The sequence below is a fragment of the Corvus brachyrhynchos genome, unplaced genomic scaffold (genome assembly GCF_000691975.1).
Source record: "Corvus brachyrhynchos isolate BGI_N302 unplaced genomic scaffold, ASM69197v1 scaffold60, whole genome shotgun sequence".
In the NCBI taxonomy this organism is placed as follows: domain Eukaryota; kingdom Metazoa; phylum Chordata; class Aves; order Passeriformes; family Corvidae; genus Corvus; species Corvus brachyrhynchos.
In genome coordinates, this window is record NW_008236767.1 from 2,181,469 (window position 1) to 2,205,016 (window position 23,548).

General features: G+C 39.6%; 1 protein-coding gene across 1 annotated transcript in view; it reads left to right on the forward strand.

Annotated features, from left to right (window-relative positions):
• The window catches only part of SPIDR (scaffolding protein involved in DNA repair), a 213,139-nt gene that overhangs the window by 51,355 nt on the left and 138,236 nt on the right, over positions 1-23,548 (forward strand). The window contains exon 6 of the mRNA XM_017727398.1: positions 17,977-18,233. Within this exon, the coding sequence (XP_017582887.1) occupies positions 17,977-18,233 (257 nt within the window). The remainder of the gene's footprint in view (positions 1-17,976; positions 18,234-23,548) is intronic.

Below are 23,548 nucleotides of genomic sequence, written 5' to 3' on the forward strand. Positions count from 1 at the left end.
AACTATATAATTACACCTTTAATCAGACTGAACTATTTTAGATACACAGTAGCCCCATTTGGCCCCTCAGTGTTGAACTGAAAACCCTCTAAAGATGCATAGTATGGCCCATAGTCATCGTCATCACCTTTAATCACTCAGCCCATTAAAGCCACTGTGCAGGAGTGTACATGGCTATGTGATTTACTTTTGGGGGTGGTGGTGAGGACAGGAAAGACACACATGTTACTGAAAATTCCTTATTCTGAGTCTGCGAGGATGCTATCGTATGTCTCTTCTTACTGCCTCTGATCATTTTGCCAGCATTCAATGGATTTCTTCTACTGTTGTATTGTGTTTGAAAGTGAATGTGGCTCTGATGATGCTGAGTGAAGTTTTTAGTCTGTCTAGGCTGCTGAAGCTACTGATGGGTGTGGAAAGCAAGTGTTTCAATGCACAGTTCGGAGGCATGGCCTCCAGAAAGCCTCCCTTTGAACAATGAGCGAGGTGTCCTTGTCCTCACAGCTCTTCAAAGACACAGCCGGGCTGCTGGGTGTTCACTTTGTGCAAGCTAAATGCAGGTCTCTAATTTCTGGTGTGTTGGGATTCATCCTTAAAATAAGATGTACTGCCACAACTAACATATCAATTTTTTAGTTCACACACTCCACCTCTGGTGTTAATTCTGACTTTATTAAAGCCTAATGAGTGCTATTTCTTGCAGACCTTAATTATACGAGCAGCTCTTTTTAAAAGAAATCTTTTGCTCTAGTTGAAATACCGTTGCTTGCAATATGTGCTTCTGTTGTGTTTCATGTTTTGCCTGATACGGGGTTGGTTGGTTGGTTGATTTTTGGGGTTTTTTCACGTAAAGAGAAAGGATAGAAGAGGAAAGGGAGGGGCAGATGCCATATAATGAGGGGACACCACCAGAAAGGCAGTTCTGTCAAATGCAGCCAGATGCATGGATTGTACAAGGTGGCATACATGGTTTATTTTTGTTGTCATCTCTGAAACTAACATAAGCTAGTTTCAGCCTAAAATGTTAAACATTGTTGGGAGAAGGCTTGAGAATGGCTGAGAATACTATTTAAGAAGGTTAAAAAGAGCTTAGGGTTGTGCTGTAGCAACTGATCTCACATGGAAAGGCCCAGAGTTCAGAAGTGAGCAGACCTGTGGCTGCAAGACACACACATGCACCTGGCAGAGTTCTCAGTCTTAATTATGCACAGTCTATTTTACTTCACCGTGAGTGAAAAGTTCTGAGCATCATGTTTGCAAAAGAGATCATGACAAGGCTAGAGTTTGTTGCCTGTTACTGCATGTTCTCTCACAGCTTACTGGCTATACACGAATATTGCATAGGGATGTTGGTACAACACTAAGATAAGGGCAACAAATTAAAGCAAACATAGGAAATGGAAGAGCCTTTGTAAAAATGTGCAGACAACTCATTCAGCACAACTGTTGATGGCTTGGCCTTGAGCTCAGTTGGTGGAGCTGCTGCTGCCTGGCTGCCAAGATAATGTGTATGATGTAATTGTGCCAAGCCCATACTATCATGGTATTACAGCAAAACTGTCTGTGAACTGGGCACATTCCCAGTTAGGTTCAGATACAGTAACAAGGTAAATGGAAAGGTTTTGCCAATACTGTATTGTTACAATACTGTTACAGCTTGAAGTGGGTGTTTTGGGGCAAAAAAGGCAAAGTATCTTTTGCTGGGCAGGTAGAGAACATAGGTTTTGCTCAGTGCCAGTATAATCTCTTTTATTAAACGACCCTACAAGGATGCCTCTCTCCCTAGCTGTAGAGGAGCATTGCAGGCTGCAGAGGAAAGATGTAAGAATGGCTATGTAGGACAGATTAAAAACCCATCCAGCCCATTGCCCCGTCTGTGCCTGTGGCCAGATGCCCACAATGTGGACGCTGGGTATAAGCATATGTTAAACTGAAAGGATTAACTGGCCAAGTAAGAATACCAGTTGCTTTGTTGCTGGCTGTTTATGAAATAATCCCTGATCTTCAGTGAAAACTAGATAGTTGAATGCTAGAAAGTTCTGGGTGTTTTTTGTTCTTTTTGTTTTTTTAATTTGAGACATATTCTTAAGATACTTACATAGTCCTAAACTGAGCTTGTTTATGTGGTCGCATGCAATTTCTTCATGCAACCTTCACAAGCCCTTCCTGCTTTCTGAAGTTTTTGGAACAGTTAGTTAATTCTAACTCTCCATCTTCCTCTTTGACTGAAATTTGCAATTTCCTTTCGAGAAACAACTTCCTATTGAGTACTAACTTATCTGACCACTTTGATGTATTTGAAATATATTTTTGAAGTCCTGAAGGCATTGCAAAATCCAGTGTTGTCTTCACAGCTTGAATTTCTGCACTGTCTAAATTGAGGAAGTACAGAAGTGGATAGGAGTTCATCTAACTAACAAATGAAAATCCAATTAAATTGTGCTTGATCATGCAGTGTCATTGTAAAATTCCAAACTGTGGTAATTGAAACCTGGTTAGGCAGCTCAAGGGGACTGAATTGTCACGTTTTTGCTGTGATCAGCATTGGCTTTGGGAGGTTTGGGAGTTGTGTGGATTTACAAAAAATGCTGCAGCGTATTTGGAGGCAGATGCAGAAATGGGCTGATTTCTGCGGTGCAGCCCATCATCATGCCAGAGCTACAGGAATCTAAGTCCTGGCCTGCAAAACAGCCATTAAACTTAGATTTAGATGCCTGTGTTCTATATACAATAAACAGATGAGCTTAAGTGCTAAATACCAGGATTCCCAGCTACTGTCTTTCTGACCAAGGAACACTTAAGCTCCCTGGTGTTCCTGCACTTTATCTAATGCCTGTTTGATGTGGAGCAGGGACTGAAGCTCTTCAAGACCCTTTGAATCTTGGGGGGCTTTTCTCTGCAGTGACACAGCCTTCGAGGCAGAGGTAGAAATTATCTCCTCATTGCTTTGTTTGGTGGGTTGAGAGCTTTACTGAGAGGAAGGGATTTAAATTCTCTTAATATAGAGATTGTCTAGCTAGAATTTGGGCTTCTCCACTGCTTAGACTGAAATGCCTGGAGTGTTACAGAAGAGCTGTGTTTACTGTTGGGGATGTGCTTTCCAGTGCAAGCAATGCATGTACAGTATGCTGTGAGTGGAAATCCCTGCAGAGCATAAACTCACACCTACTGAATCAAGCCCCTAAACTGGCTTAGGTACAGAAGTACCAGCTTTGTACTCACAGGCTTAAATGTGTCATAAACCACGAGTCTGCAGAGTTGCAATGCATCTGGTTATGTCCAAAAGGACTGACCTCTTGGACTTTGATGTCTAAATGCCATCAAAACTCCTCTTGGAGCCTGAGTCTTAGCTTTTATAGCTGAAGATAACCTTATGTATTTGGATACATAGAACATTTTTTAGTGGTTTTTTTTAATTGTCATCTCCCTGAAGTTATCTAAGTGATTACCAGTCTGCTGTTTTGAAGAGTTAACCAATTAAGTGAGGACTCTTAAGAGTCCTTTAAACTTGAACATGTGCTTACACTGAATTTAAATACAGATGCTTTGCAGTTCTGATTCCCCCACCCCTGGATGCTAACAGTGCTCAGTGTTTTTGCATGGGAGTTGGTGCCTAGCACTTGTGCAAAATATATTTCAGAACAAAGTTGCCAGATAGAGTTAAGAATCACTTGTGAAAAATTTGTCTTAAACAACACGTCCCCAAACCACAGGAGATGCTAGATTAAGTCTTAAACATCAGGCTTTCTGACTCAGTCCTGCACTTACACCACACCACTAGATGATGACATTTTATTGTGAAGATTCACCAGTTCAGGCACTACTTCATAAACATCATCTGCTTTTTAAAGTAGATCCTTGGCTTTCTATTGCAGCTATTGTTTCCTCTTCTATATCTGAAACAGGGAATTCCCCAGATTTCTCCCAAGAGCCTTTTTTTTTTTTTTTGTAATTCTGGGTTGTACTCTCTCCCTGGAAGTCTTCTGGTTTAATTTTACTTCATCAGTCACAAGCAAAGTCTTATGATGGTGGTTGCCATCTACAGAAAATTATTTCCTCTGCTTCCACCGTGGTTTTATATGTTTTCTGTCAAACTGCTTTAGACATCCTCTGTGCTTCTTTGTGCCAGGGTTGTATCCATAGAGAGGCCACATTTGTGCACCTGGTTTTTAGTCTTGGCTATGATATGTGGTGGTACTATAAGAGCTAGAAAACCCATGAGCATAAAACCCAGTGGTGTTGCTATTATAGCAAACCTGATTTATGTGCTTTCTGGATCCTCTCCCTATACTGTGCTTTTTAAATGGTTGTCAAATGAAATAGAGGGGCTTTTCTGATCTCTGTTTCTCCTGGACCACTATACTTGCTGTTCAGGACATGAATAAGGCATTACTTTAATGCTGTCCAAGTTCTGGTTTATCAGTGTAGTATTACTTGAAACCACAGAACCAACTGTGATATTGACCGTAAGTTTTGAGATTTTGAGTATAAGAAAGCATTACTGCTTTTGCTCCTTATTTTTTTGTGCAATATGCTTTTGTAATCCTTCAGATGTAAAGACAGCTGTCATGAAAGTCCTGCAAATCTTTTTATATATTTGGAACTAATTTCTAGAGTATGTACCCATGTGTAGTAGGTTGTGAAGTGATGTGCAGTTCAGTTTTGGGGCAAGGAGGAGTGGGTATGTAGGTGCATGCATCTCCTTTCGACATACGGTCATATTTCCTTTTCTGTTTAGTAAAATTTATCTTGAATTACTACAACCTTACATAGATGAAGTTAGTGAAGATAACTGAAGTTTCTATTCTGCAAAAGGCAGAGTGAATTAAGGAACCTCTTTAATAGCCAGACTACTTATAGTTTAGGCAGAATAAGCTAGCAAGTTAACCTTAGAAGTACACAAAGAGAATCCTAAAACTGGGGAGAAAAGTATGTGACATTTCCTAAACAGAAAATGACAGGCTTATTTAAATATAAACAAACAAATGTAAATGTTTGTGTGTAGGATGTAGTGAGGTGTGTGCATATACATGTGTTTTTTTCACTGTGGTGTTGGAGAGTGTGGGTGACTTGTTAAATTCAATTTTCAATTTCCTAAGTGCTTTTTCCTTAAGAAGTGATTGTCTCATTAGGTAGTCCAAATGTAGTTGTACAGTTTTGCTATTTTACATAGGGTAGGCTTTCTGTTCTTTCAGTAAGTGCATTCCAGGAATAAATACTGCTTGTACTTGGCTGTAGTGATGCAATTTTGCAGGACTTTTGTTCATAGTAAAATGAAGAGAAAAAAATAAAATCTCTTGTTTGAGGCTACTCTTGGAAATTGACACAAACGGTCAACTTTTGATCTGGAAACTCAGTTATTCCTCTCTTCTAAGTGATTAGTCCATAACAGAATCAGTTGGCTTTTGGCAGTTTGGAAGGAAAATGCATTTAACATGTCTTAGATTTCCAAGTGTAAATTTGTCTGTAGCAGATGTCAATAAACATGTCAAAAGGATTTTTGTCCTGAAGTCTTGGTATGTGTTAAAGTTACATTAATGGTCTGAATTGTAGTAGCTCCAGTGGAAAACTTTAAGTCAGCATTTTGAATATCCAGGGTTTAATTGATGCACTTGTATTTTCACATTATTTTGACATAGGTGTGTAAAGCTGAGAAGGAATCTTTTCTCCAAAAATATTCAAATGCTTCTCTGAATCCTGAAAATATATTCCCCTTTATCCCTGTACTAAATCATCTTGCACCAAACACGGTTGTGTTTGTTCTTATTCTGAATTTTCTTAACTAAATTTTTTGCTTTATTTTAAAAACATAATTAGTGTGTTGTTTGCTTTTAATGAATTGATAACTGTAGAACACAATGTGATACCTACCATTCCTCTGATGTCTCAAAAATTGCTTTAACTTTGGCTCTCCATATTTGAGAAGAGTTATAATACATTGACAGATCCATGTAGTTACTGTCCTAGCACTGAAGGGAAAATACTGTATGAGTCGTAGTCTAAATCATTAAAACATTAATATAGATAAACTGATCGGGCTCTTGGCAAGTAGAAAGCAAGATCTTGCACCACTGCAGGTCTGTTGTATTTTGTACCCTGAAGAATGACCCTAGACACATTTGAACTTTTTGAGATTTCAAAGACAGATTCTTTTTTTACTATTACTGTTATTGTTATTATTCTTCAAACCATGTCTGCTGTGATGTCTCGCCCATTTTTCTGACCAAAATGAAATTACTGTTGTTGTGAGCTGGGGAATGCAGATCATCCAGGCAGCAATTTAGTTTACTATATGCACAAGTATCTCTTTGGTGATGGGAGTGGGAGATACAACATGATGTGGTGTTTTAGGTACCGTAGACCCTGATGACCACTTGTTGCTACTGAAGCAATACGAGTGCATGGTGCATTTGCTCTCTAGACTAAGAAAAGAACTTCCGATTGAAATTGTTGCCATTAAGACAAGCACAAAATTGATACAGTGGGTGCCAAAATTTGCACTTCTGCATTTAGGCAATAAAGCCGCCTGTCACACAATTTCTAAAAACAGTGCCCAGAACTGCCTGAGCACTTCTTCAAAGCTGCTGTCACTGTCCCTCTCCTTTCTCAATTTAACTTTTTTCGCTTCCCCCGTCCCAAATTTTCAGTGCTGAGCACAGCTCCCAGAGCTTGCTGGTATTTGAGAGTTAACTGCTGTTCAATGAAAAGTATTTTTTTCTTTTTTTTACTTTCAATACAAACTTTGGGCTTGGGTTTGTGGCCCGAAACATTTCATGAAATTGCAACTTGCAGGGTATTTTTAGTTGCTTTATGCTTCACACATGCAAGTTTTTGATCAGAATGCTAATAGGTCACTTCCAAGTTCAAGAGAAAAAGGATTTGCAACACTTTTTAAAAAAATCCTTCTAGCTGCAGAGTTCAGTCTGAAGCACAAATATCACATAAGCATTTTTACTTTGGGAAGAGGAGAATAAGGAGAGAATGTTTAACAATATTTTGAAGGACACATTTCTAAATGTTCTTCTGAGATTTTGAATTAACTTCTATGATTTTAGCATTATCTTGTCAGCTTTGAGCTTCTCTTATATTATAAATAAAGGGGACACACATATCCCACACACTCATTTTGCGTTTTCCACCTGTAAATATACATTGACATGTGCTAACAGAATAAAAAAGAAAATGACAGTTTTCCATTATTTTTTCCCCTCCCCTTCTGAAGCACTGCTTTAAGAGTGGAAGAGAAGTTGAACCATCACAATCTCTCAGTCTGGTTTGAGATCGTAGAGGAGGCATGAAGCCAAAAGCTATTGGTGACTGCTGTGGAAACCAGTCAGCTATTGCTTTTTCAAGTATGTTAAAGTATGCAGACATGCACTGAGGCTCCCTTTTTCTCTTTGTCTGTAATTGAGAAGAATTACCTTAATTCTTCTCAATAATACTACTTTATGCAAGCTTTATAATCCTTATAAGGAATTCCTTTATACAAATTCTGGATGTCTATATTTCAGGGCTCCTTTCTTTACAAGTTCTCCAGGTCAGCCACTAGCCTGTTCTTAGAGAACTACAGTCCATTGAGTTTCATTGTGTAAGGATTGTATTTGACTAATGGGACATTTCAAGTGTATGTTCCTGATCAGTTTATGGGTGTGCTTATTTTCTAGCACACTTTTAAAATATCTGTGATTGTCCCCATGGGTCCTGCAATGTATGTTATACCCATATTATGGCAGTCATGTCGCTGAATGTGATGTACCACACCTATGTTACAGCACACACGTTTTTATTCTAATCTAGATCTCAAAGGAGTTTTAAAGTCTGTACTTCCATGTACTGTGAACAATCAGCACAGCTAAATGTGTCAAACTTAAGACAGTATTGCAGCAGTTAGCACTTTTCAATCTTTCTATGAAGTATGTATTTGCAGCAACATTACAATTTTCAATTACAATGCCTTATCCAATTGATGGTTACTTTTTTTTCCTTCTGTTCCACCAAAGTTTAGGCACATGATCCAAAAGAAAATCTGTAAACTTTGCGTTGGGCTTCATTTTCATTGTTCTTTATCCAAACAGAACTAACTTCAGCTGAGTACATTTAATGTATTTTTCAAAGTAGTTCCATTGTTTGGTGTTCTTTGGCTTACTTGGAAAAAGCAATTAAATGGGTCTTCTGTTTCTTTAGTCTGCATAGAGGTGCTCTCATTAATGTTAGAAATCAGTTTAGGTGAAGGTGGTGCTTTTGTGTGCATGCACATGCTGTCATCACTGACACAGTATTTCAGACGTGGTAAGACATTTCCTGCCCTGAAATGTTTGCTGTTTAAAATAGTTTTAACAGTGCAAAACCACAAAATGATCTAGAAAAGGTAGGCTGTGAAAGGACTCCTGGAGAGGAGGGAGAGAGTTGGAAGAAGCTGGAAATGAAGAGGAGGGAAGAAATGAAGGGACTATTTTAGGCTTTGGGGGCAGTTTCGCAGAAGCTGTGAAGCAATAAATGGGGCAAAGGGAAGCACAGTCAAGTGAGAAGAATGTGGAGTGAGTGGGAGTAGAAGAAAATGGATGTAATGTGCTGCACTGCCCGGCAGCCTGGTGTCTCCTTAAGCTGGCGGTGCTGTAGCCGTGAACGCTGGCACTGCTGCAGCTGGAAGTGCAGAATCTCAATTTCAAGATGTTTCTGTGTGTCCCGGTGGATATTGTTAACAAAACTTTTTCCACTAAGTGCTGAGCATTATTGCAGAAATGATGCCTGTGTTGCATTTGTGTATTTTACCGCACTGTGCCACTTGTGTTTCCATTCTCTCTCATTTTCTTTTTTCTTTCCTTTTATGATAAGTGCTTTTCTAAGGGTTTTCAGGAAACTGCAGATCCACCAAAGATGAGAAATCGGTGTGAATAATTTGTGCTTCACTGAATATCTGTGTGCAATCTCTCTTTTAGCTGATTATTCTGGAATTACTTCCTTTAATCTCAAAAATAACATGCTTGCAGTTATCATCTACTTTTAAAAAGAGAATACATAATATGAAAGATTTGAAAGTCTTTGACTGTTCCCTGATCATCTATACAGTGACATTACTGTGAGAAGCATTTTCTTTTTCAGAAACAACTTTTTAAAAAGCTTGCAAGATGGTTATACAGTTCATAACTCTATTGGCTAAAGATAAGAGAGAAGCAATTTTATAAGGAAAGATTTAGTTTACTTAGATCAAATGATCTATTTGGAGGAAAAAACCCCAAACTTTTGAGACCTGTAGAAGGGCTTAGTGCTACATGCTTGACTGTTTTCCACGGTTATATCTGTTTGTCTAGTAAAAGATATTACCTCCCATTTCAAGTATTTGTTCTCTCTGAAGGCTTGGAGTAAAACAAAACAGTTGCTTGAAGATGGAAATCTATTTCCTCCTTTAACAGTCCCTACTGAATCCTGCAGGTGTTAGTCTAGGTGCTTTAGGATTTAGTTCATAAGTTATAATCTGGCTTTTAATTGTGCCTTTCAGTTGAGTTCTCTTGTTACATCCAAGCTTTAACCAGGATTATTACCATAGCATCACCTAAACCAGAGACAATAAAACTGAGGTTTCATGGCCCGGATCCACTAACTTTAATAAATGAAACTGAGTGAATAACTATAAACAAAGAATGTGAAAGTAGGTTGTCAAACCATGTGATAACATCTGTTCCTTGGAAACATGAAAGTAACTATTTCTGTGTCAAGAACGAAACCCTGTTTAAGTGGTATTATAAGCTGACTGCAATTTTCTTGTGTGCCCAAACTTCAGTGTATAATGTTGAGGCTTCTGTGCGAAATGATGTAATTATCTGCATGCCCTATCAGAGTCAGGTATTTATATTTGAAAACCTGGGTCTCTATCATCTGGAGGATCCTTATCAAGATGAGAGCTCAACTGCGTGGGATAATATGCAGTTGCATGAGAGGAGACCTGATTCTGTCCCTGAATAGTTTGCAAGATGCAACACGTGAAGTGGCGTCTCCCCCTTCCCCTCTTTTTTTTTTAAGAAGGGAATGGAGAGCAAGGGTTACAGTAATTCACTTGAATGTAATGTTGGCTAACAGTATGCATAAATTGTCCAAATTGTCTTTAACAGCCAGTCATTTTCCCTGAGAGAAAATGAAGATGTTCTTGTATGATGGAAAAAAACATTAGACAAAGCAGGAAAAGCACTTGTATGTTGTCCATGTTAACATTTTTCAGCATTATTTGGTCTGTTAGAAGTTGGCTATTACTCTGATTACAGACTGATGGTGAGATCAGGGGTAATGAGATAATATTAGGAAGCAATGGATTGAATTCTTAATGCTAAAGAAGTCAACTAAACTACTAAAACAATGCTCTTAAGAGATGCATTTGCAGTGCAAATGCTACAGATGCCAAGATTGCAGCAGGGTTTTCCTTATACTCCATACAAATCAGTGTCCCTTAACTGATGTTGAATAATCCTGTTTCATGCCCATTTTTCACTGTAGGAGCTCACTGTCCCTACTGTTCTTTCCTGTCCTTGTGCACAGCAGACAACAGTTTTGTGTTCAGTCTTATCTTGGGGATCACTATTTAATTCTACATCTACAGAGTATGCTTGGAAATAAACAGTGCTTCTTGCTTTCCACACCGATTTTGTATAAAAAGGCACTTGGGCTGAGACGAGAGCCTCACCTGTTTCGGTCGGCTGATCCATGCCTCAGAACAACCTGTTCTGGGAGAGGCAGGCTGGAACAGCTTGTGGATGTATCTCCAGAGGTATAGCCTGCTTAACCTGTTTGCCTTGTGAAAGCTGAGGTTTCTGCTCAGGATTAGAAGTTACGGCTTTGATTTCATCTTTCTTACCACTTGTGCATTCTTTACCTGGCTTAAAAAAAAGAGTCAGTAAATACCATCTTTGCATTGGTCTATAAAAATCTGGTTTGTTGTAATTTTAATAACTCTGCAAAAGTTGCAGAGTTAATAAGTCTGCAAAATCTTATTTTAATGTTATTTCTTCTGTTCTTGTTTTCCTCAGTGATTAGTGCTGCATGCAGGATACTCTCTGGCAGTGGTGTATGTGTACGGGATTGTGTGTGAGAGAGCTCAAACCAAACAAAAACATGCACCTCTTCCCTGACAATAAAGAACGCACAGCCAAACATACTGTGTGTAATCCTAATAGTCACCTCATTTTCCACTTCAAGGCACTATGATCTAAACAAGATCAGGGAGCTGATAAATGATGATACAAGTTATTTATTTTATTAATTATTATTTCATGTGTGATATAAACCACCATTTTGTGGGCTTGTGTACTGTGCTTCAACTTCCTCACTCTGTGAATTGTAAGAGGGAGCTTTCCTGTCCCTCCACAACTTTTCTTGGTTTCAGAAATTGTACAGGAAGCCCAGCATCAGATAACTGGCTCTTGGATCTGACAGCATCCATACCATTCCATTAATTTCTGCGAAGTTCCATGAAAGCCCTTTCAACTCATTCAGTGTATGAAAGCATCTCTGAAACTGTCCTATTTGCATTTCTTGTGATAACAGCTACTGGTATTTTTCCTTTGGATTGACTCCTACTTTTGGGGTTACCTTTTAAGACAGTAGCTAATGCAGCTGTATTTTTGACAGGGCTTGCAGAATAAATGGTATCAAACATGGGTAAGACTTCCCCAGGAGTTCTTCAAAGGGAAGCCCAGCAATCTAAGCAGTGGTGTGTAAGGTTTGGTAGTTGGCCTGCTTCCTCCAGAGATAATCATGAATCAATTTCCTTTACGATAGGAAGCTCCGGGCTGCTGGATGCAATGAATCCTTTTTGATTAGTCATGGAAGAGAAGTCCTAACCACTTGTTTAAAGGTCTCAAAACACCATTAAGAGGAGATGAGGGTGCAGGCTGTGACCAAATTCTGCTTTGAATAATTACAGTGTTGCTGCCTACACTTTTCCTCCATATTCAAGTAGATGCTGCATTCTTCTTTGCTACTTGGCATAAATGATTTTGTGTGCTAATAACTACTGCATTCCAGCCCTGGGGTGGTGGCAGCTGGGAGACAGCAAAAATTCATTCCCATGTCTGTGTGAAGCGAGATGTCGCTGAAGTTTAGTGGTGGCCAAGCAGGGAGAAAGAAGCTCGGTGGTGCTTACTCTTGCAGAATCCCAGAGAAGTGCTCAAGGTGACTGTCACAGTGCTTGAAGAGCACATGGCTCTGTTTCCTGTAATGGCAGCCACAAAGTGCTAGTGTGTGTGGAGCAGGACATGTCATTTCCTAGTGCACTAAACCATCACCGCTGATAAATATTTAGGACAGATCAGATGGTCTGAGTGCGTGTGCTGGGGAGGAATGCTGTACTTGGCTAAACAGCCAGGCATTATCTGAGATCCATTTTAAATATGTGCTGTCTCTGTAATAACACTGGGTGATTGTTCCAGATACAAAATTTCAGTTAATCTGCTGTGTCAGTTTGGGCTTGCAAGTCCAAAAATACCTTATTAGTGATTTATGTCTTTCATTGTTGTTCTTTTTTGTCATACGATTATCTCTGCCCACGCACTGCTACCTAATCTTGTATTTTTGCGTGCTGTTCCTGCGGTTATTCCATGAGAAGAAAGCTTGGTGTCACCCACAGAGCGGCACACGCCTAGCTCTGCACTTCAACATAAAGTTTCTTGTATGAAGGAATATTTGAATTTTATCTCTCTAGAGTAAAAGTAGCTAGCTTACGAAGAACCAAATTATTTCTGAAGCTACTAGGAAAGTACATTTGGCATAGACTTCAGTGCTTCAGTTAAAGCTTCAGAAAACAAAGAGCTTTGAAGAAAACTGCAAGTTTTAAATCCTTTGTATCTTTAATTATGTTTGTAGAGCTGAATAATATCCTGCACAATGCTTGAATTAATTTTGTGTTGATTAATTAAGGGAAAACTTCTTTTCTTTTACCTTTACCCTCCTCCCTGTAATCCTGCAAGCCAGCTTCTGGTGGAGTTAGCTTCGAACATTCATTAGCATGGCCCAGGCCTTTGACATACTGTGCTGATGGTTTATGCTTGTGAATATTCATTGTGCTAAATCCAGTGGCTTTTCTGCTCACTCTGTTTTTTGGAGAGTACCATGCAAGATACAAAATCTCCTTGCAACCTGTAATGTAGGGTATAACTGGGGTAGAAGTTGGCTGCATTTGAATCCCTTTGCATGCACAACAGCAAAGTACCTGCAGTGCAAATGCAGGGAAGACTGGATAAAAGAAGAGGTAGTAGGATAGTCACCTGAGTTCACTGTGTGTGTTTGTTAATACTGGTCAGCTTCCACCCATCCTGAGAGCTGTCATGAGAGGGCAGGTAGGGGAAATGCAGATTAATTCTGAAAAAAACAAGGGAATCACAAAAGGGAAAAAGATAGTCCATGAAAGAACAGGCAGAGGGTAACAGAAAATGCTTCTGGAACCAGAGGCAAAGATACGTGAATGAACAAGTAGGAAAGGAGATGCCATAAGATTAATTTTTCTCTGTATGTACAGTGATCAGAGTCTGAAACTCTGAAATAACTATTTGTGTTTCTGACATAACTTGGCTCTGTTACCTTGAGAAAGCCTGGTTCCCTAAGGGTGCTCTGAGAAACCCTGTTAGTTCTGCCATTTGAGCTAGGCTGTAGTAGGATAATAGGGGGGAAGAAATTTATTTTATTTAGGGAGGGAAATGACAGACCAAGTGACCTCCATCTGCAAAAAGTTGTATCAATGTCTGTATAGAATTTGATACCCATTCTTTGTCTCTAAGACATACTGCAGCATGGTAAAGTATCTTAGTTTCAGCTGATAAACTTGCTCATAATATCTTTGAACTTTTATTGAGCATCTTATCTGCAAAGTATCTTCATATCTTCTGGGGAAGATTTACAATATTATCTGAATGTATGACGACAGAACAAATTAAAGTGTAATGAATACAGAGGTAAGGCATGGATATGGATGTTTTTCTGCAGAAATCACTGAGTGATGTATCTTGGGAGGAGAGATGAGGGGGATGAGAAACCTGCACAACTGCTCATCACCTTGCCTCTAATTAGCAATCACTGTCTGAGAGCCATTTCTTTAAAGTACAGATTTATTATTTATTTTGATAGGGTTGATCTGTTAGCTTTCTTTTTGCACAAAAACCTTTGTAAGGTTCTGCTTTCTATGCTGGAGCTGGAAACTTCAAAAGGAAACGTAACCTTTCTTGTATTAACTTACTGCTATTTTATTGATAAGAAATATCAAGTGCTTATTAAACTGATCAAATACAGATATTGCTTGCTTCCATCACTATTGAAGTGAAAAGGTTGTTTTTTCAGACCTTCTAGAAGGAAACACTACAGATTGCCAAGGTACTGCCAGAGAACTCACAAGGTGTTCAAGGTGAAGCAAGACGTAGCTGAAGCAAGTCTCTTGAGGATGAGGGAGGGAGCACTTGGTCACATAAGTAACAGCATGGTATCTTCTGTGCAAAATCTATGTGCTTATGGAATGCCGTCTTCATTCCACTGAAGTCAGGAGTGTTGTCTTTGAACAATTTGGGCTAGGATTTTACAATTTCTGTGGGGGTTTTTTTGATTTTTTTTTTTTTTTGTTCTTAGTGATTGCAAGCTGACACAGGTAAACATACATTCTTTGGCAATCTTAGCTGCTTAGTTGGGAGGGTATTTGCTATTTCTCATTTTGGTTTCTATTTTTGTACCATCCTCTGTGTTAACTAGTACCTGTGAGTGCTTTCAAAAATGCATCACAAATTAACTAATCTTGAGAACTCTTTCTTTTTTGATGCATTTTGATTAAAAAATGCCTAACTTTAAAATATAGGGTCCTGGATGCTCTGATACAGTACTCAATGACTTCTCTGCTTTTGTGTAGTCAGATCTTGAGAGAAAAAATGGCAGTAGTCTGTGCATTTATACTTGTCATTTTTCCTTAAAGGAAGAGCCATAAAAGGGGAGCATTTAGAGCTTTTCAGCTGACACCAGTCCCAGAGAAAATAGATTTATCTTAAAATCGGACAAAATGAAATATGTTTGTTGTTTTAGTGATAGAGATTGAGGTCAACCCCTGAATTTTTTTTCAGTCAGCTCCTGAATATGGACAAGTAGCTAGCATGATCTAAAAGAGGGTGTTGTCGAAAGGCCATCATAGCAAGTGTAGGTATACCTTAGTGAACAGTCTACTACAAAGTATTTGGAGGGATTGGGATATGTGGGAGACAGTCATGAAAATCCCCGGGACTGGGGATGATTACACTGCGATCAGGGGTCAGAGGAAGGAATTGAGGTGGGGAAACTGAGCCTGCATATAGTGGGAAGCATTGTACTTTCAGCCACTGTAACCAAAACTATTATATTTCAAAATGATAAGCCATGTGGAAAAATCAACTCCTTTTAATTTGACAACTCTTTGTGCTTAGCAGTGGTGCTCTTCTGAAACTCTAATGATATTGCTGGGGATATTATTTTTTTTTAAAAACCCAACAAAATAACAACAAAACTCTTGGAAATCCTTTTTCGTGATGTTTAAGATATTGATAAAAAATAGACAAATTTTAAACTATTTATCAATGACTGTTTTATAGTGAATCAAATAAATGATTTTTTTCCCAGCTTTTCCCCACCATATTGTTGGTAGACTTTCCAGCTCAATTACTGGATACTTGAAAAATCATGTTTGTTCTGTGTTTTGAAAATGTTTTTCTCTTTTGACTAGAATTCTGATTATGGCTACGGTTAAATAATGTATAGAATTGGAAGGCTAAGTTTTTGTTCTTTGTTTTTCTTCTCCATTTCTAGAGTTTCCTCTTTTAAGAAAAATTTCCAACTGACCAATTAAAAAACCAGCAACAACAAAAAACCACTAACAAGCAAACAAAACAAAAACCCCAAAGTACAGTTTCCTTGGGGAAGTCCAGTCTAAACAAGTATACGGTAATAAATATTAGCAGAAACGATTTATTAGACAATCTTTAGTTAGGAAAGCTTCTTAACTCTTACAGCAGTCAGTGGGATTAAAATATGCTTGACTTGAAGCTCTTCCCGAGGGCTTTTCTCATTAGCATTTCACTTGCCCAGAGAATTTCAGATTTGCATACTTTTTTTAGGTGCAGTGGGTATCATAGCTATTTGAGCAAAGTTAAAGCATTCCTAAAGCAAGAGAGTGCATTGGAATGGTGTTTTAAGAATGAAGTCCTTGCTTACTGCTTTCAGAGTCTTTGAAATCTTTCATTTATGGCTCATTTCCAATATGGAAGGAGTTTGTTTTCAGAGAAATATTGTTGCCAAGGGACAGATGTTGACTGTGTTGTGTTTAAAGCAGACTGATATTAATTACATACTTTTAGCTATTCTACTTCTCTGGATAACTTTAAAAGGTCTTTCCAGTTTCCAGAATACTTAGGTAAGCTCTCGGAACATGAGCACAGTGTCTCGGCATTTACGTGAAAAATGTATTAGAGAACTGGCAAGAGCTGAACTTATTTTTGTGCACAGTCAAGAAACTCTGTTTTCAGATGATTGCACTAATTAGTAACATAGAACAGCTTTAGCAAATGCTGTGATTTCCCTCCCGCTCCTCTTTCAAGTCTTTATCTGAGTCAGTTGTTGAACAACCTGTGTGGAGCACTACTTACTGCATTTGACCAGAGGAACGGGTTAATTTTTTTCAGAACTTATTCTGTGATTGAGGCAGCATGATCTGGAGCAATGTCAGTCTTTGGGGTTTTCCAGTTTCCCATTGATAATGCAAAGTTAATGTTTTGTGTTTGGGTTCTTTCAAGGATCAGTCTGAGTTACTTGCCTTGTCTACAGTTTTATGCCTGCTTACTTGAGCTGGGCTAGTGCTGGTGGTCTCAGTGACAGGACTGTCACTGCTCATCCCACCAGAACTTGCAGACAGTGTTGGTTTGGTTGTTCTGGGTTTTTTTTCAACTAGCTCCTGAAGACTGAGCCCAGCTCATGTTTCTTAGTCCTCTGCCTATTTCAGTGGTTTAGATCATTTTGTTCTGTACTGGAACTGGTAAAATGCCACTTTCCAAGTATTTTTGCTTAATACTCAGTACTTTAAGAAACACTGGGTCAGGAGAACATAATGCATGTAACAGCTGTGCAGATCTCACCTTAGGGAGCCAACCCAGCAGCCTTAATCTGCTTTTGCAGGAGCCCTAGAGGAGAGTAAAGTAAGCTCAGCCAAAGCAGGTGAATTTTCCCTCCCAGCCCTCTTCTCAGCCTTCCATGTCTCTGCAGAGTTGTTTTTTCAGCCTTCTTATCCCTCCCTCAGTGGGATGAGTTCAGTGTGTCCTGTGAGTTTCTGGGAGAAGAGCTCCAGTGACGTTCTATGGGGCTGAACTCCAGCCCTGCTGGCCCCCAGCCCTGACTGCTGACCAGTGATCCATCCTCCTTGGAGCTACCTGGAGACAGCCCAACAGCTTATGCTCAACTTTTGAAACCTTCCTGCGAAGCTCTAGGCCTGGTGGACATGGATGGAGGCCTGCTTTAGTGGTCAAAATTATATTTTAACAAAAGGTTACATACTTATTGCCAGCTACAAGCTCTCAATAGAGGCATGTGTTTCTTCCCTCCATTCAGACTATGGAAGCTGACCTTCCTGTTTGCTTGAATCCCAATATAAAAACTCTTTCTTTCTTTCAGCTGCCGGTCATGATCCCTGTCACTCACTGACCTCTCTCTGCTTTCCTCAAAACTTGCTTTAGATAAAAGCATTAGCTTAATTCTCCAGACCTACTTATTTAAAAAACCTAAATGTTGCTCATCTCAGTTGTCCCTCAGGAGATGATCCTTGTATTCAGGAGTTGATGTTAACTGACAAAAGATTGTTGTGCATTTACGGTGAAGTTGTCCAAGTTACGTTAATAAATTCGCATTCCATTTATGGATTACTGGGGAACATAAAACTGCCTACATAAAGCTGTACTATCTCATTAGCATTCTGGTCAAATATCTTTATTTGTTTAGGCAATTTCAACAGAAATATCTGAGTATTCATCTGATAATGACAGCGTGGGAGAAGGAGAGACGAGCCTGGCGACCACTACTCCAGGATCCAGGAAGGGATTACAGCCGAGGGCAGGAGGGGACCTGGGGGATGTTACAGCACGACCGGCCAGCGAGTGGCTGGGGGCGGCACAGGCCCTGCTCCGCACCCCTGGGAAGCAGGCGGGAAAGGCCCCCCGAGCTCCCGCCGAGTCTGCCAAGAAGAGGAAGCTACTGAGGTAAATGAACTGTCCACCTTAAGGAAATCTTTTGGGTTGTTCTTCTTCTTAAATTATAAGTAAAACAATACTTACCAAAGTGTTGGAATGTGCTTCAAGGGTAAACATTTTAGAGATGCAAATACGAAAAACGTTAAAGAATGTAATTTATCTGTAAACAAGCAAAAGAGGCAAGAAAGAACTAAAGATTTTAAATCTGTGGTGAAAGCTCTCAATCTTGAACTCCTGTGTACAAATTGATTGGTTTTTGCACTTCTAATAATGCCTTACAGATGTGTGAGTGGACGTACTTCTGTTTCAGATTCTAATCATTTCACTGCTTTGTGCCTCTCCAGAAAGTCTGCAAAAATGCTGTACCTCAAGTTTTTGGGGTTGGTTTTTTTTTTTTTGGTCCTCTCCAGATTTGTCAGGGCAAAGTTATCCAAAATACTGTAGGAAAGGAGTGGATGAGCAATAGTTTTGAAGAGTGTAGGACAAAGTGGTATGTAGGAATGGGAGGGCATGTTCTCAAGGTGAAATTTAAATGTGTGTAAAGTTAAATACATTAGAAAGTAACTGCTGAAAGAAAGTACCCTGAGATTGAGCAGTTGAAACCGGATGTTCTAGCTAATTTCTTTGCAGAAATTGTGACTTCCTATATTGAATTAATGAAAATTGTGTTAACTTAAATAGTATTTGTGAAGATATGCCTCAAGCTGTGGAGACTACAATTACAAATGGTGCTGCTATACATCCCTGCTGTTGTTTTAACAGTCTGGTTCTCTTACTTCTTTTACAGCTGAAAAAGTACAGTAAACAATCACTTAAAAAGTAAATCTTTAGTTATTAGGCATACTTTTTTTTCTCTGAAATATTCTTGGCTATTTCAAAATGCTGTCTGAGGAAACAGGTTTGGAAGTCCTAATTATGGAGCATCTCTGTACTTCGAAGTGCTTTGCTTGTGCAGTCAGGCTTTGTTTCGTATTACTTTAGAAACCTGCGTACACAGCTGTACGAGGTCAGACCAGAGCTGTAACCCCCAAAAATGCCTTTTAGTGGCCAAAAGCAAGTATGTGTGACTGTCATAAAAACAGGTACAAGTGTACACAGCGGTATTTTGCCCAGGCGCTCTTCCAGCTTTAAGCAGTTCCGGAGCTGTTTGTTACCCTTAGTGGGTTTGTCTTTTTCCGAGGTCCAGCTTCATTTGGTGACCTTTACTATCAACAGTCTTAATGCAAAAAATGTTTCATAGCAAAGATACTCTGTCACAAGTGTATATGAGAATAGATTGCTTTAAAAACAAAACAAGACCGAGCCATCCACAATTATGTAGAATGTAATCTGTCTGGAATGGCCAGAGGAGCAGAGCTTACAGGGCTTTTTACCTTCCATCCTGTGGTTCCACTTTGGGTTCCTTTGGGAACAGGGAAGCAGGCAGGAAATTCCTTAGTTATGAGTGTTGTTTATCTCGTTATTTTGCTCATCCAGGTAATTGTCATCTTTTCACTCTTCCTGTTCAGGGCATTAATTCCATGTGTCTCTCCCATCCTTCCTTTTACTGCTGACAGAGAACATTTTCATTGGTGTGGTAACAGTCGATGTAAGAGTTTGCATCCTCACTAGGAAAGCATGGGTTTTCAGTGCTGTGGATTGAAGGCCAGTTCAGGGAAAGGTTTGTCAGCTTCTTGATTGATGAAGTGACAATCCCTTCTGTGTGGTTAACTAGCTAAAAGCTACAAAGCAGCCACTGGCTTTTCATTTTTCCTTCCTTCCTACCTCTGCTGCAGATCAAGGCCACAGCAGAAAAAGCAGTGAGCAGGGGAATCATCCTGCAAGCTGGATCTGGCCCGTGAGCTTCCTTTCCACTCAGATGGACCATTTGAAACTGCCCAGTAGGTGGAAGAGAGCCACAAGTCTCTGCTTAGCTGGGCTCTCTTTCTCTTTCTCCTAGGCCAGTGCCTAGGGAAGCATGGACTGAGCAGAGGTAGCGCGCAGTGGTAGAGCTACCATCTTCCTGCATGAATTCCTGTGCCATAGGTTCAACTCCAAATCCAAATAAGCATACACTGTACTGTGTATGCTTATTTCATGGAAGAGTCCTGATGTAGGTAGAGCAGGTCTCTTCCCATTTTGTTTTCCCTTTTAAGAAAAATAGAAAATACTGCTATTTTCATATCTCTTTGCTATTGGACATGTGTAAATCTAGCTTCAAAAGTAGAGTTAATGTTTTCAAGAAATTTTAGCTTATGTTTTCTGTAGAAATCTTACAATCATGCTGCAATCTACATTTATTTTTGTGTTATCTGATTGCAGCTATGCCTCTGTTACATCAATGGGTACATTTCTCTGTGCAACTTCAAAGAAAACCCCCTAACATATCCCCCCTAACCTCCCAAATCCCAAGCAAAACCAAACTGAACAAAGAAAAGAGCCAGAAGAGTCTCTGGAAGAATTCAGATAAGTTCTGTTCTACTGTCCTCTCCTCCTGGAAACCTCCTGGTGCTAAAATGGAAGTGGGTAGTTGCCTGGATGGGTGGAAAGAGTATTGTTTGTTTCAGCCTATTACAGATGTAATTGTCATACACTACAAAAATTGAGATGCAACCAAAGCAACAGAAATGTTCAGAAGTAAGCTAATTATGGATGACTAAAATAAATTTTTGTGATCCTAGCATAGGTAATTTGACTGTAAGTTCAACGCCTTTGAGTGTAAATAAAATGAGAAGCCCATCTATATCCCCAAATCAACATGCACAATATACAGTGCTGCTGCTGCTGAGCCACATTTGAAGGGGTATGTTGTAATTCTCCTCTGTTAGGGGTTAAGTGTGGTCTCAGAAGACAATTGGTGTCTGAAGACAAGAAAGATGTGCCCCACCATATCTACTGCCCCCACCATATCTAATTTTCATATGTTTTCTTGTATCCCATGTAATGTTAGTTTTTCTTTTCAAAAATATTCTGAGTAAAGATTATTCTTTCTACCGCAGTCCCTAGGAGGGCAGGTAATCTGTGTGGTGAGGTTTGCCCTTCGGGGGTGTTGGTGGTTCTGAAGAGCTGTGCTGTAGGAGATGCCAGTTTGTCATGCTGAAGGCAAAGCAGATCATCTCTCATTCACAGCCATCAATGCCACTGCTCGGGACATCCTCACCTTAAACACTGGTATTATATGCATGTGTAGTTGCCCTCCTCTATTTAAACAAGCCTGTTGATGGATGCCATGGGAGTACATAATTTTCCCAGGTGTGCTGCCAGATCTATGTCCTTGTACTGCACCTGTGAGCCACTGAGTTGACAATTAGGTGCTACTAGTGGTGCTTGGTGCTGAAATGAATTGCCTTGGTGATCAGGTCAAGAGGTGTTGGGTTTACATGTTCCTGCCCCTTTTTTCCATCCCAAAGCTTCAGTTTCTCAGCTTGAATCAGCACTTCATGGGAGAATTGTGCAAATGATTTGCATAACCTGAGGGGAGAGGGTATATATTGCAAATGACAGTTTTTCAAGAAGCTCTTCTTGTTACATTTGGAATTCATCTTAATGCTACTGGGTGAAATGTCTGAACTGTATTAGTTCCAAGTCTTTCAAAGTTTCTTTGTGAAAGAAAAGAGAAATGTAGAGTATTGCAAGTGTCAACGTTTATTACATAGATTAAACACATAACTGGGTTAATTCAGTATTTATAGAGAAGAAAACTCAAAATGGATGTACTCGGCTTCTCTTGTCTACAAGTAAACCTTTCTTAAAGATTTTCTGAATTGTTTGCTTTTTCCATTGAGATTTTATTTCCATCAGGAAAAAAAAGTCTGAGGTTCATTGTAGGAAATAAATATCTTAAGTTATAAAATGTTAACTCTGCATCTAAATCTGTCATGTTGCAAGAGCTTTTAGTTGTGAAGAATAAGCTTTAGCTTTTTGCTTGTTTTTTTAAATACTTGAGTGGCTGCTTATAGCTCAAGAGAAACAGGATTTCCCAATATTTTATTTTAAATTGTCCTATATCTACTTGTTTGCAGACTACTTACAAATCTGATCAGCTAAAATTAGCTTGTGTTATCAAAAGAGGAGAAAATTACAGAATGTCCTGGTACTATGTGCAGTAAAATGAAACCCAGTTGTCATATGAGGCCAACTGAGGTCCTGAAAATAAAGGAAATTGCCAAGGGAAGAGGGAGCTGGCACAAATGAAGCAGGCTTTTACTCTAAAATTGGGACTGTTCTTTCTCTACATGCATCCACAAGTGGCATGAGGGTGTAACAGCAGCAGACTAGCCCTTTAGATGGTCATGTTCTTATGCTAATTTTAACTGTTGGATTAAGTTTTCTTTGCTAGCGAATTTCTTGTTGGATTAGGAAAGTATAAATGAAGAATATCATGGCTGCCAGTACTGATGTACCACTTGTCATCACTGGCAGTATACACAGTAAAATTATTTTGCACTTAGAGAAGGTTAAAATGTATTTTCTCTTTTAGAAAGTGTGGATGGTTTCACTGGGCCAAATGTTTGGTGCTAATAGGGGGAAAAAAAAGCACCATGTTTGTCACTGGTCACAGCCAGCAGAGCTTCATGAGGGAAAAGTCCTGCTTGTCAAATCTATTTCCTTCTACCACGGGGTAACCCACTGAGCTGATCTAGGAAGCCAGTAGATGTGATCTGTTTGGACTTTGAAAGCCAATCTTTAGATACTGTCTCTCACAGTACCTTCCAGATCAAATCCACAGCTGGATAACCATGGTGAGTGATGGGTGAGCAACTGGCTCACAGGTCAGGCACAAAGGGTTACATCAACAGTGAATGGGGTGACATCAGGCTGGCATCCAGTCACTAATGGGGTTCTACAGGGCTCCATCCTCAGCCCAGCTCTCTTCAACATCTTCATTATCCACCTGGATGCAGGACTTGAAGTGATAATAAGTAAGTTTGCCAAAGATACTAAATTGGGAGGAGCTGCTGACTCCCTCCAGAGCAGAGAGGCCCTGCAGAGAGCGTTCCACAAATCAGAGGACTGGGCTGTCACCAACTGCGTGAAGTTTAACAAGGGCAAGTGCTGGATTCTGCACCTGGGACAGGGCAGTCCTGGTTGTCTGTACAGACTGGGGACTGAGCTGTTGGAAAGCAGGGCTGCAGAAAGGGACCTGGGGGTCCTGGCCACTGGCAAGATGAACATGAGTCAGCAGGGCTTTTTTTATTTCTTTAGTAAGTGCCCCATGGAGTGGAAGGAGACAGCTGAGTGTCAGTTACTTCACCAGGTAATGTGCAAATAGGAAAGGAGATCTCTCCTTGCTTTGAAATGAGAGAAGGGAAAAATTGCCCAGTCTTGAGATGGGGATATATATT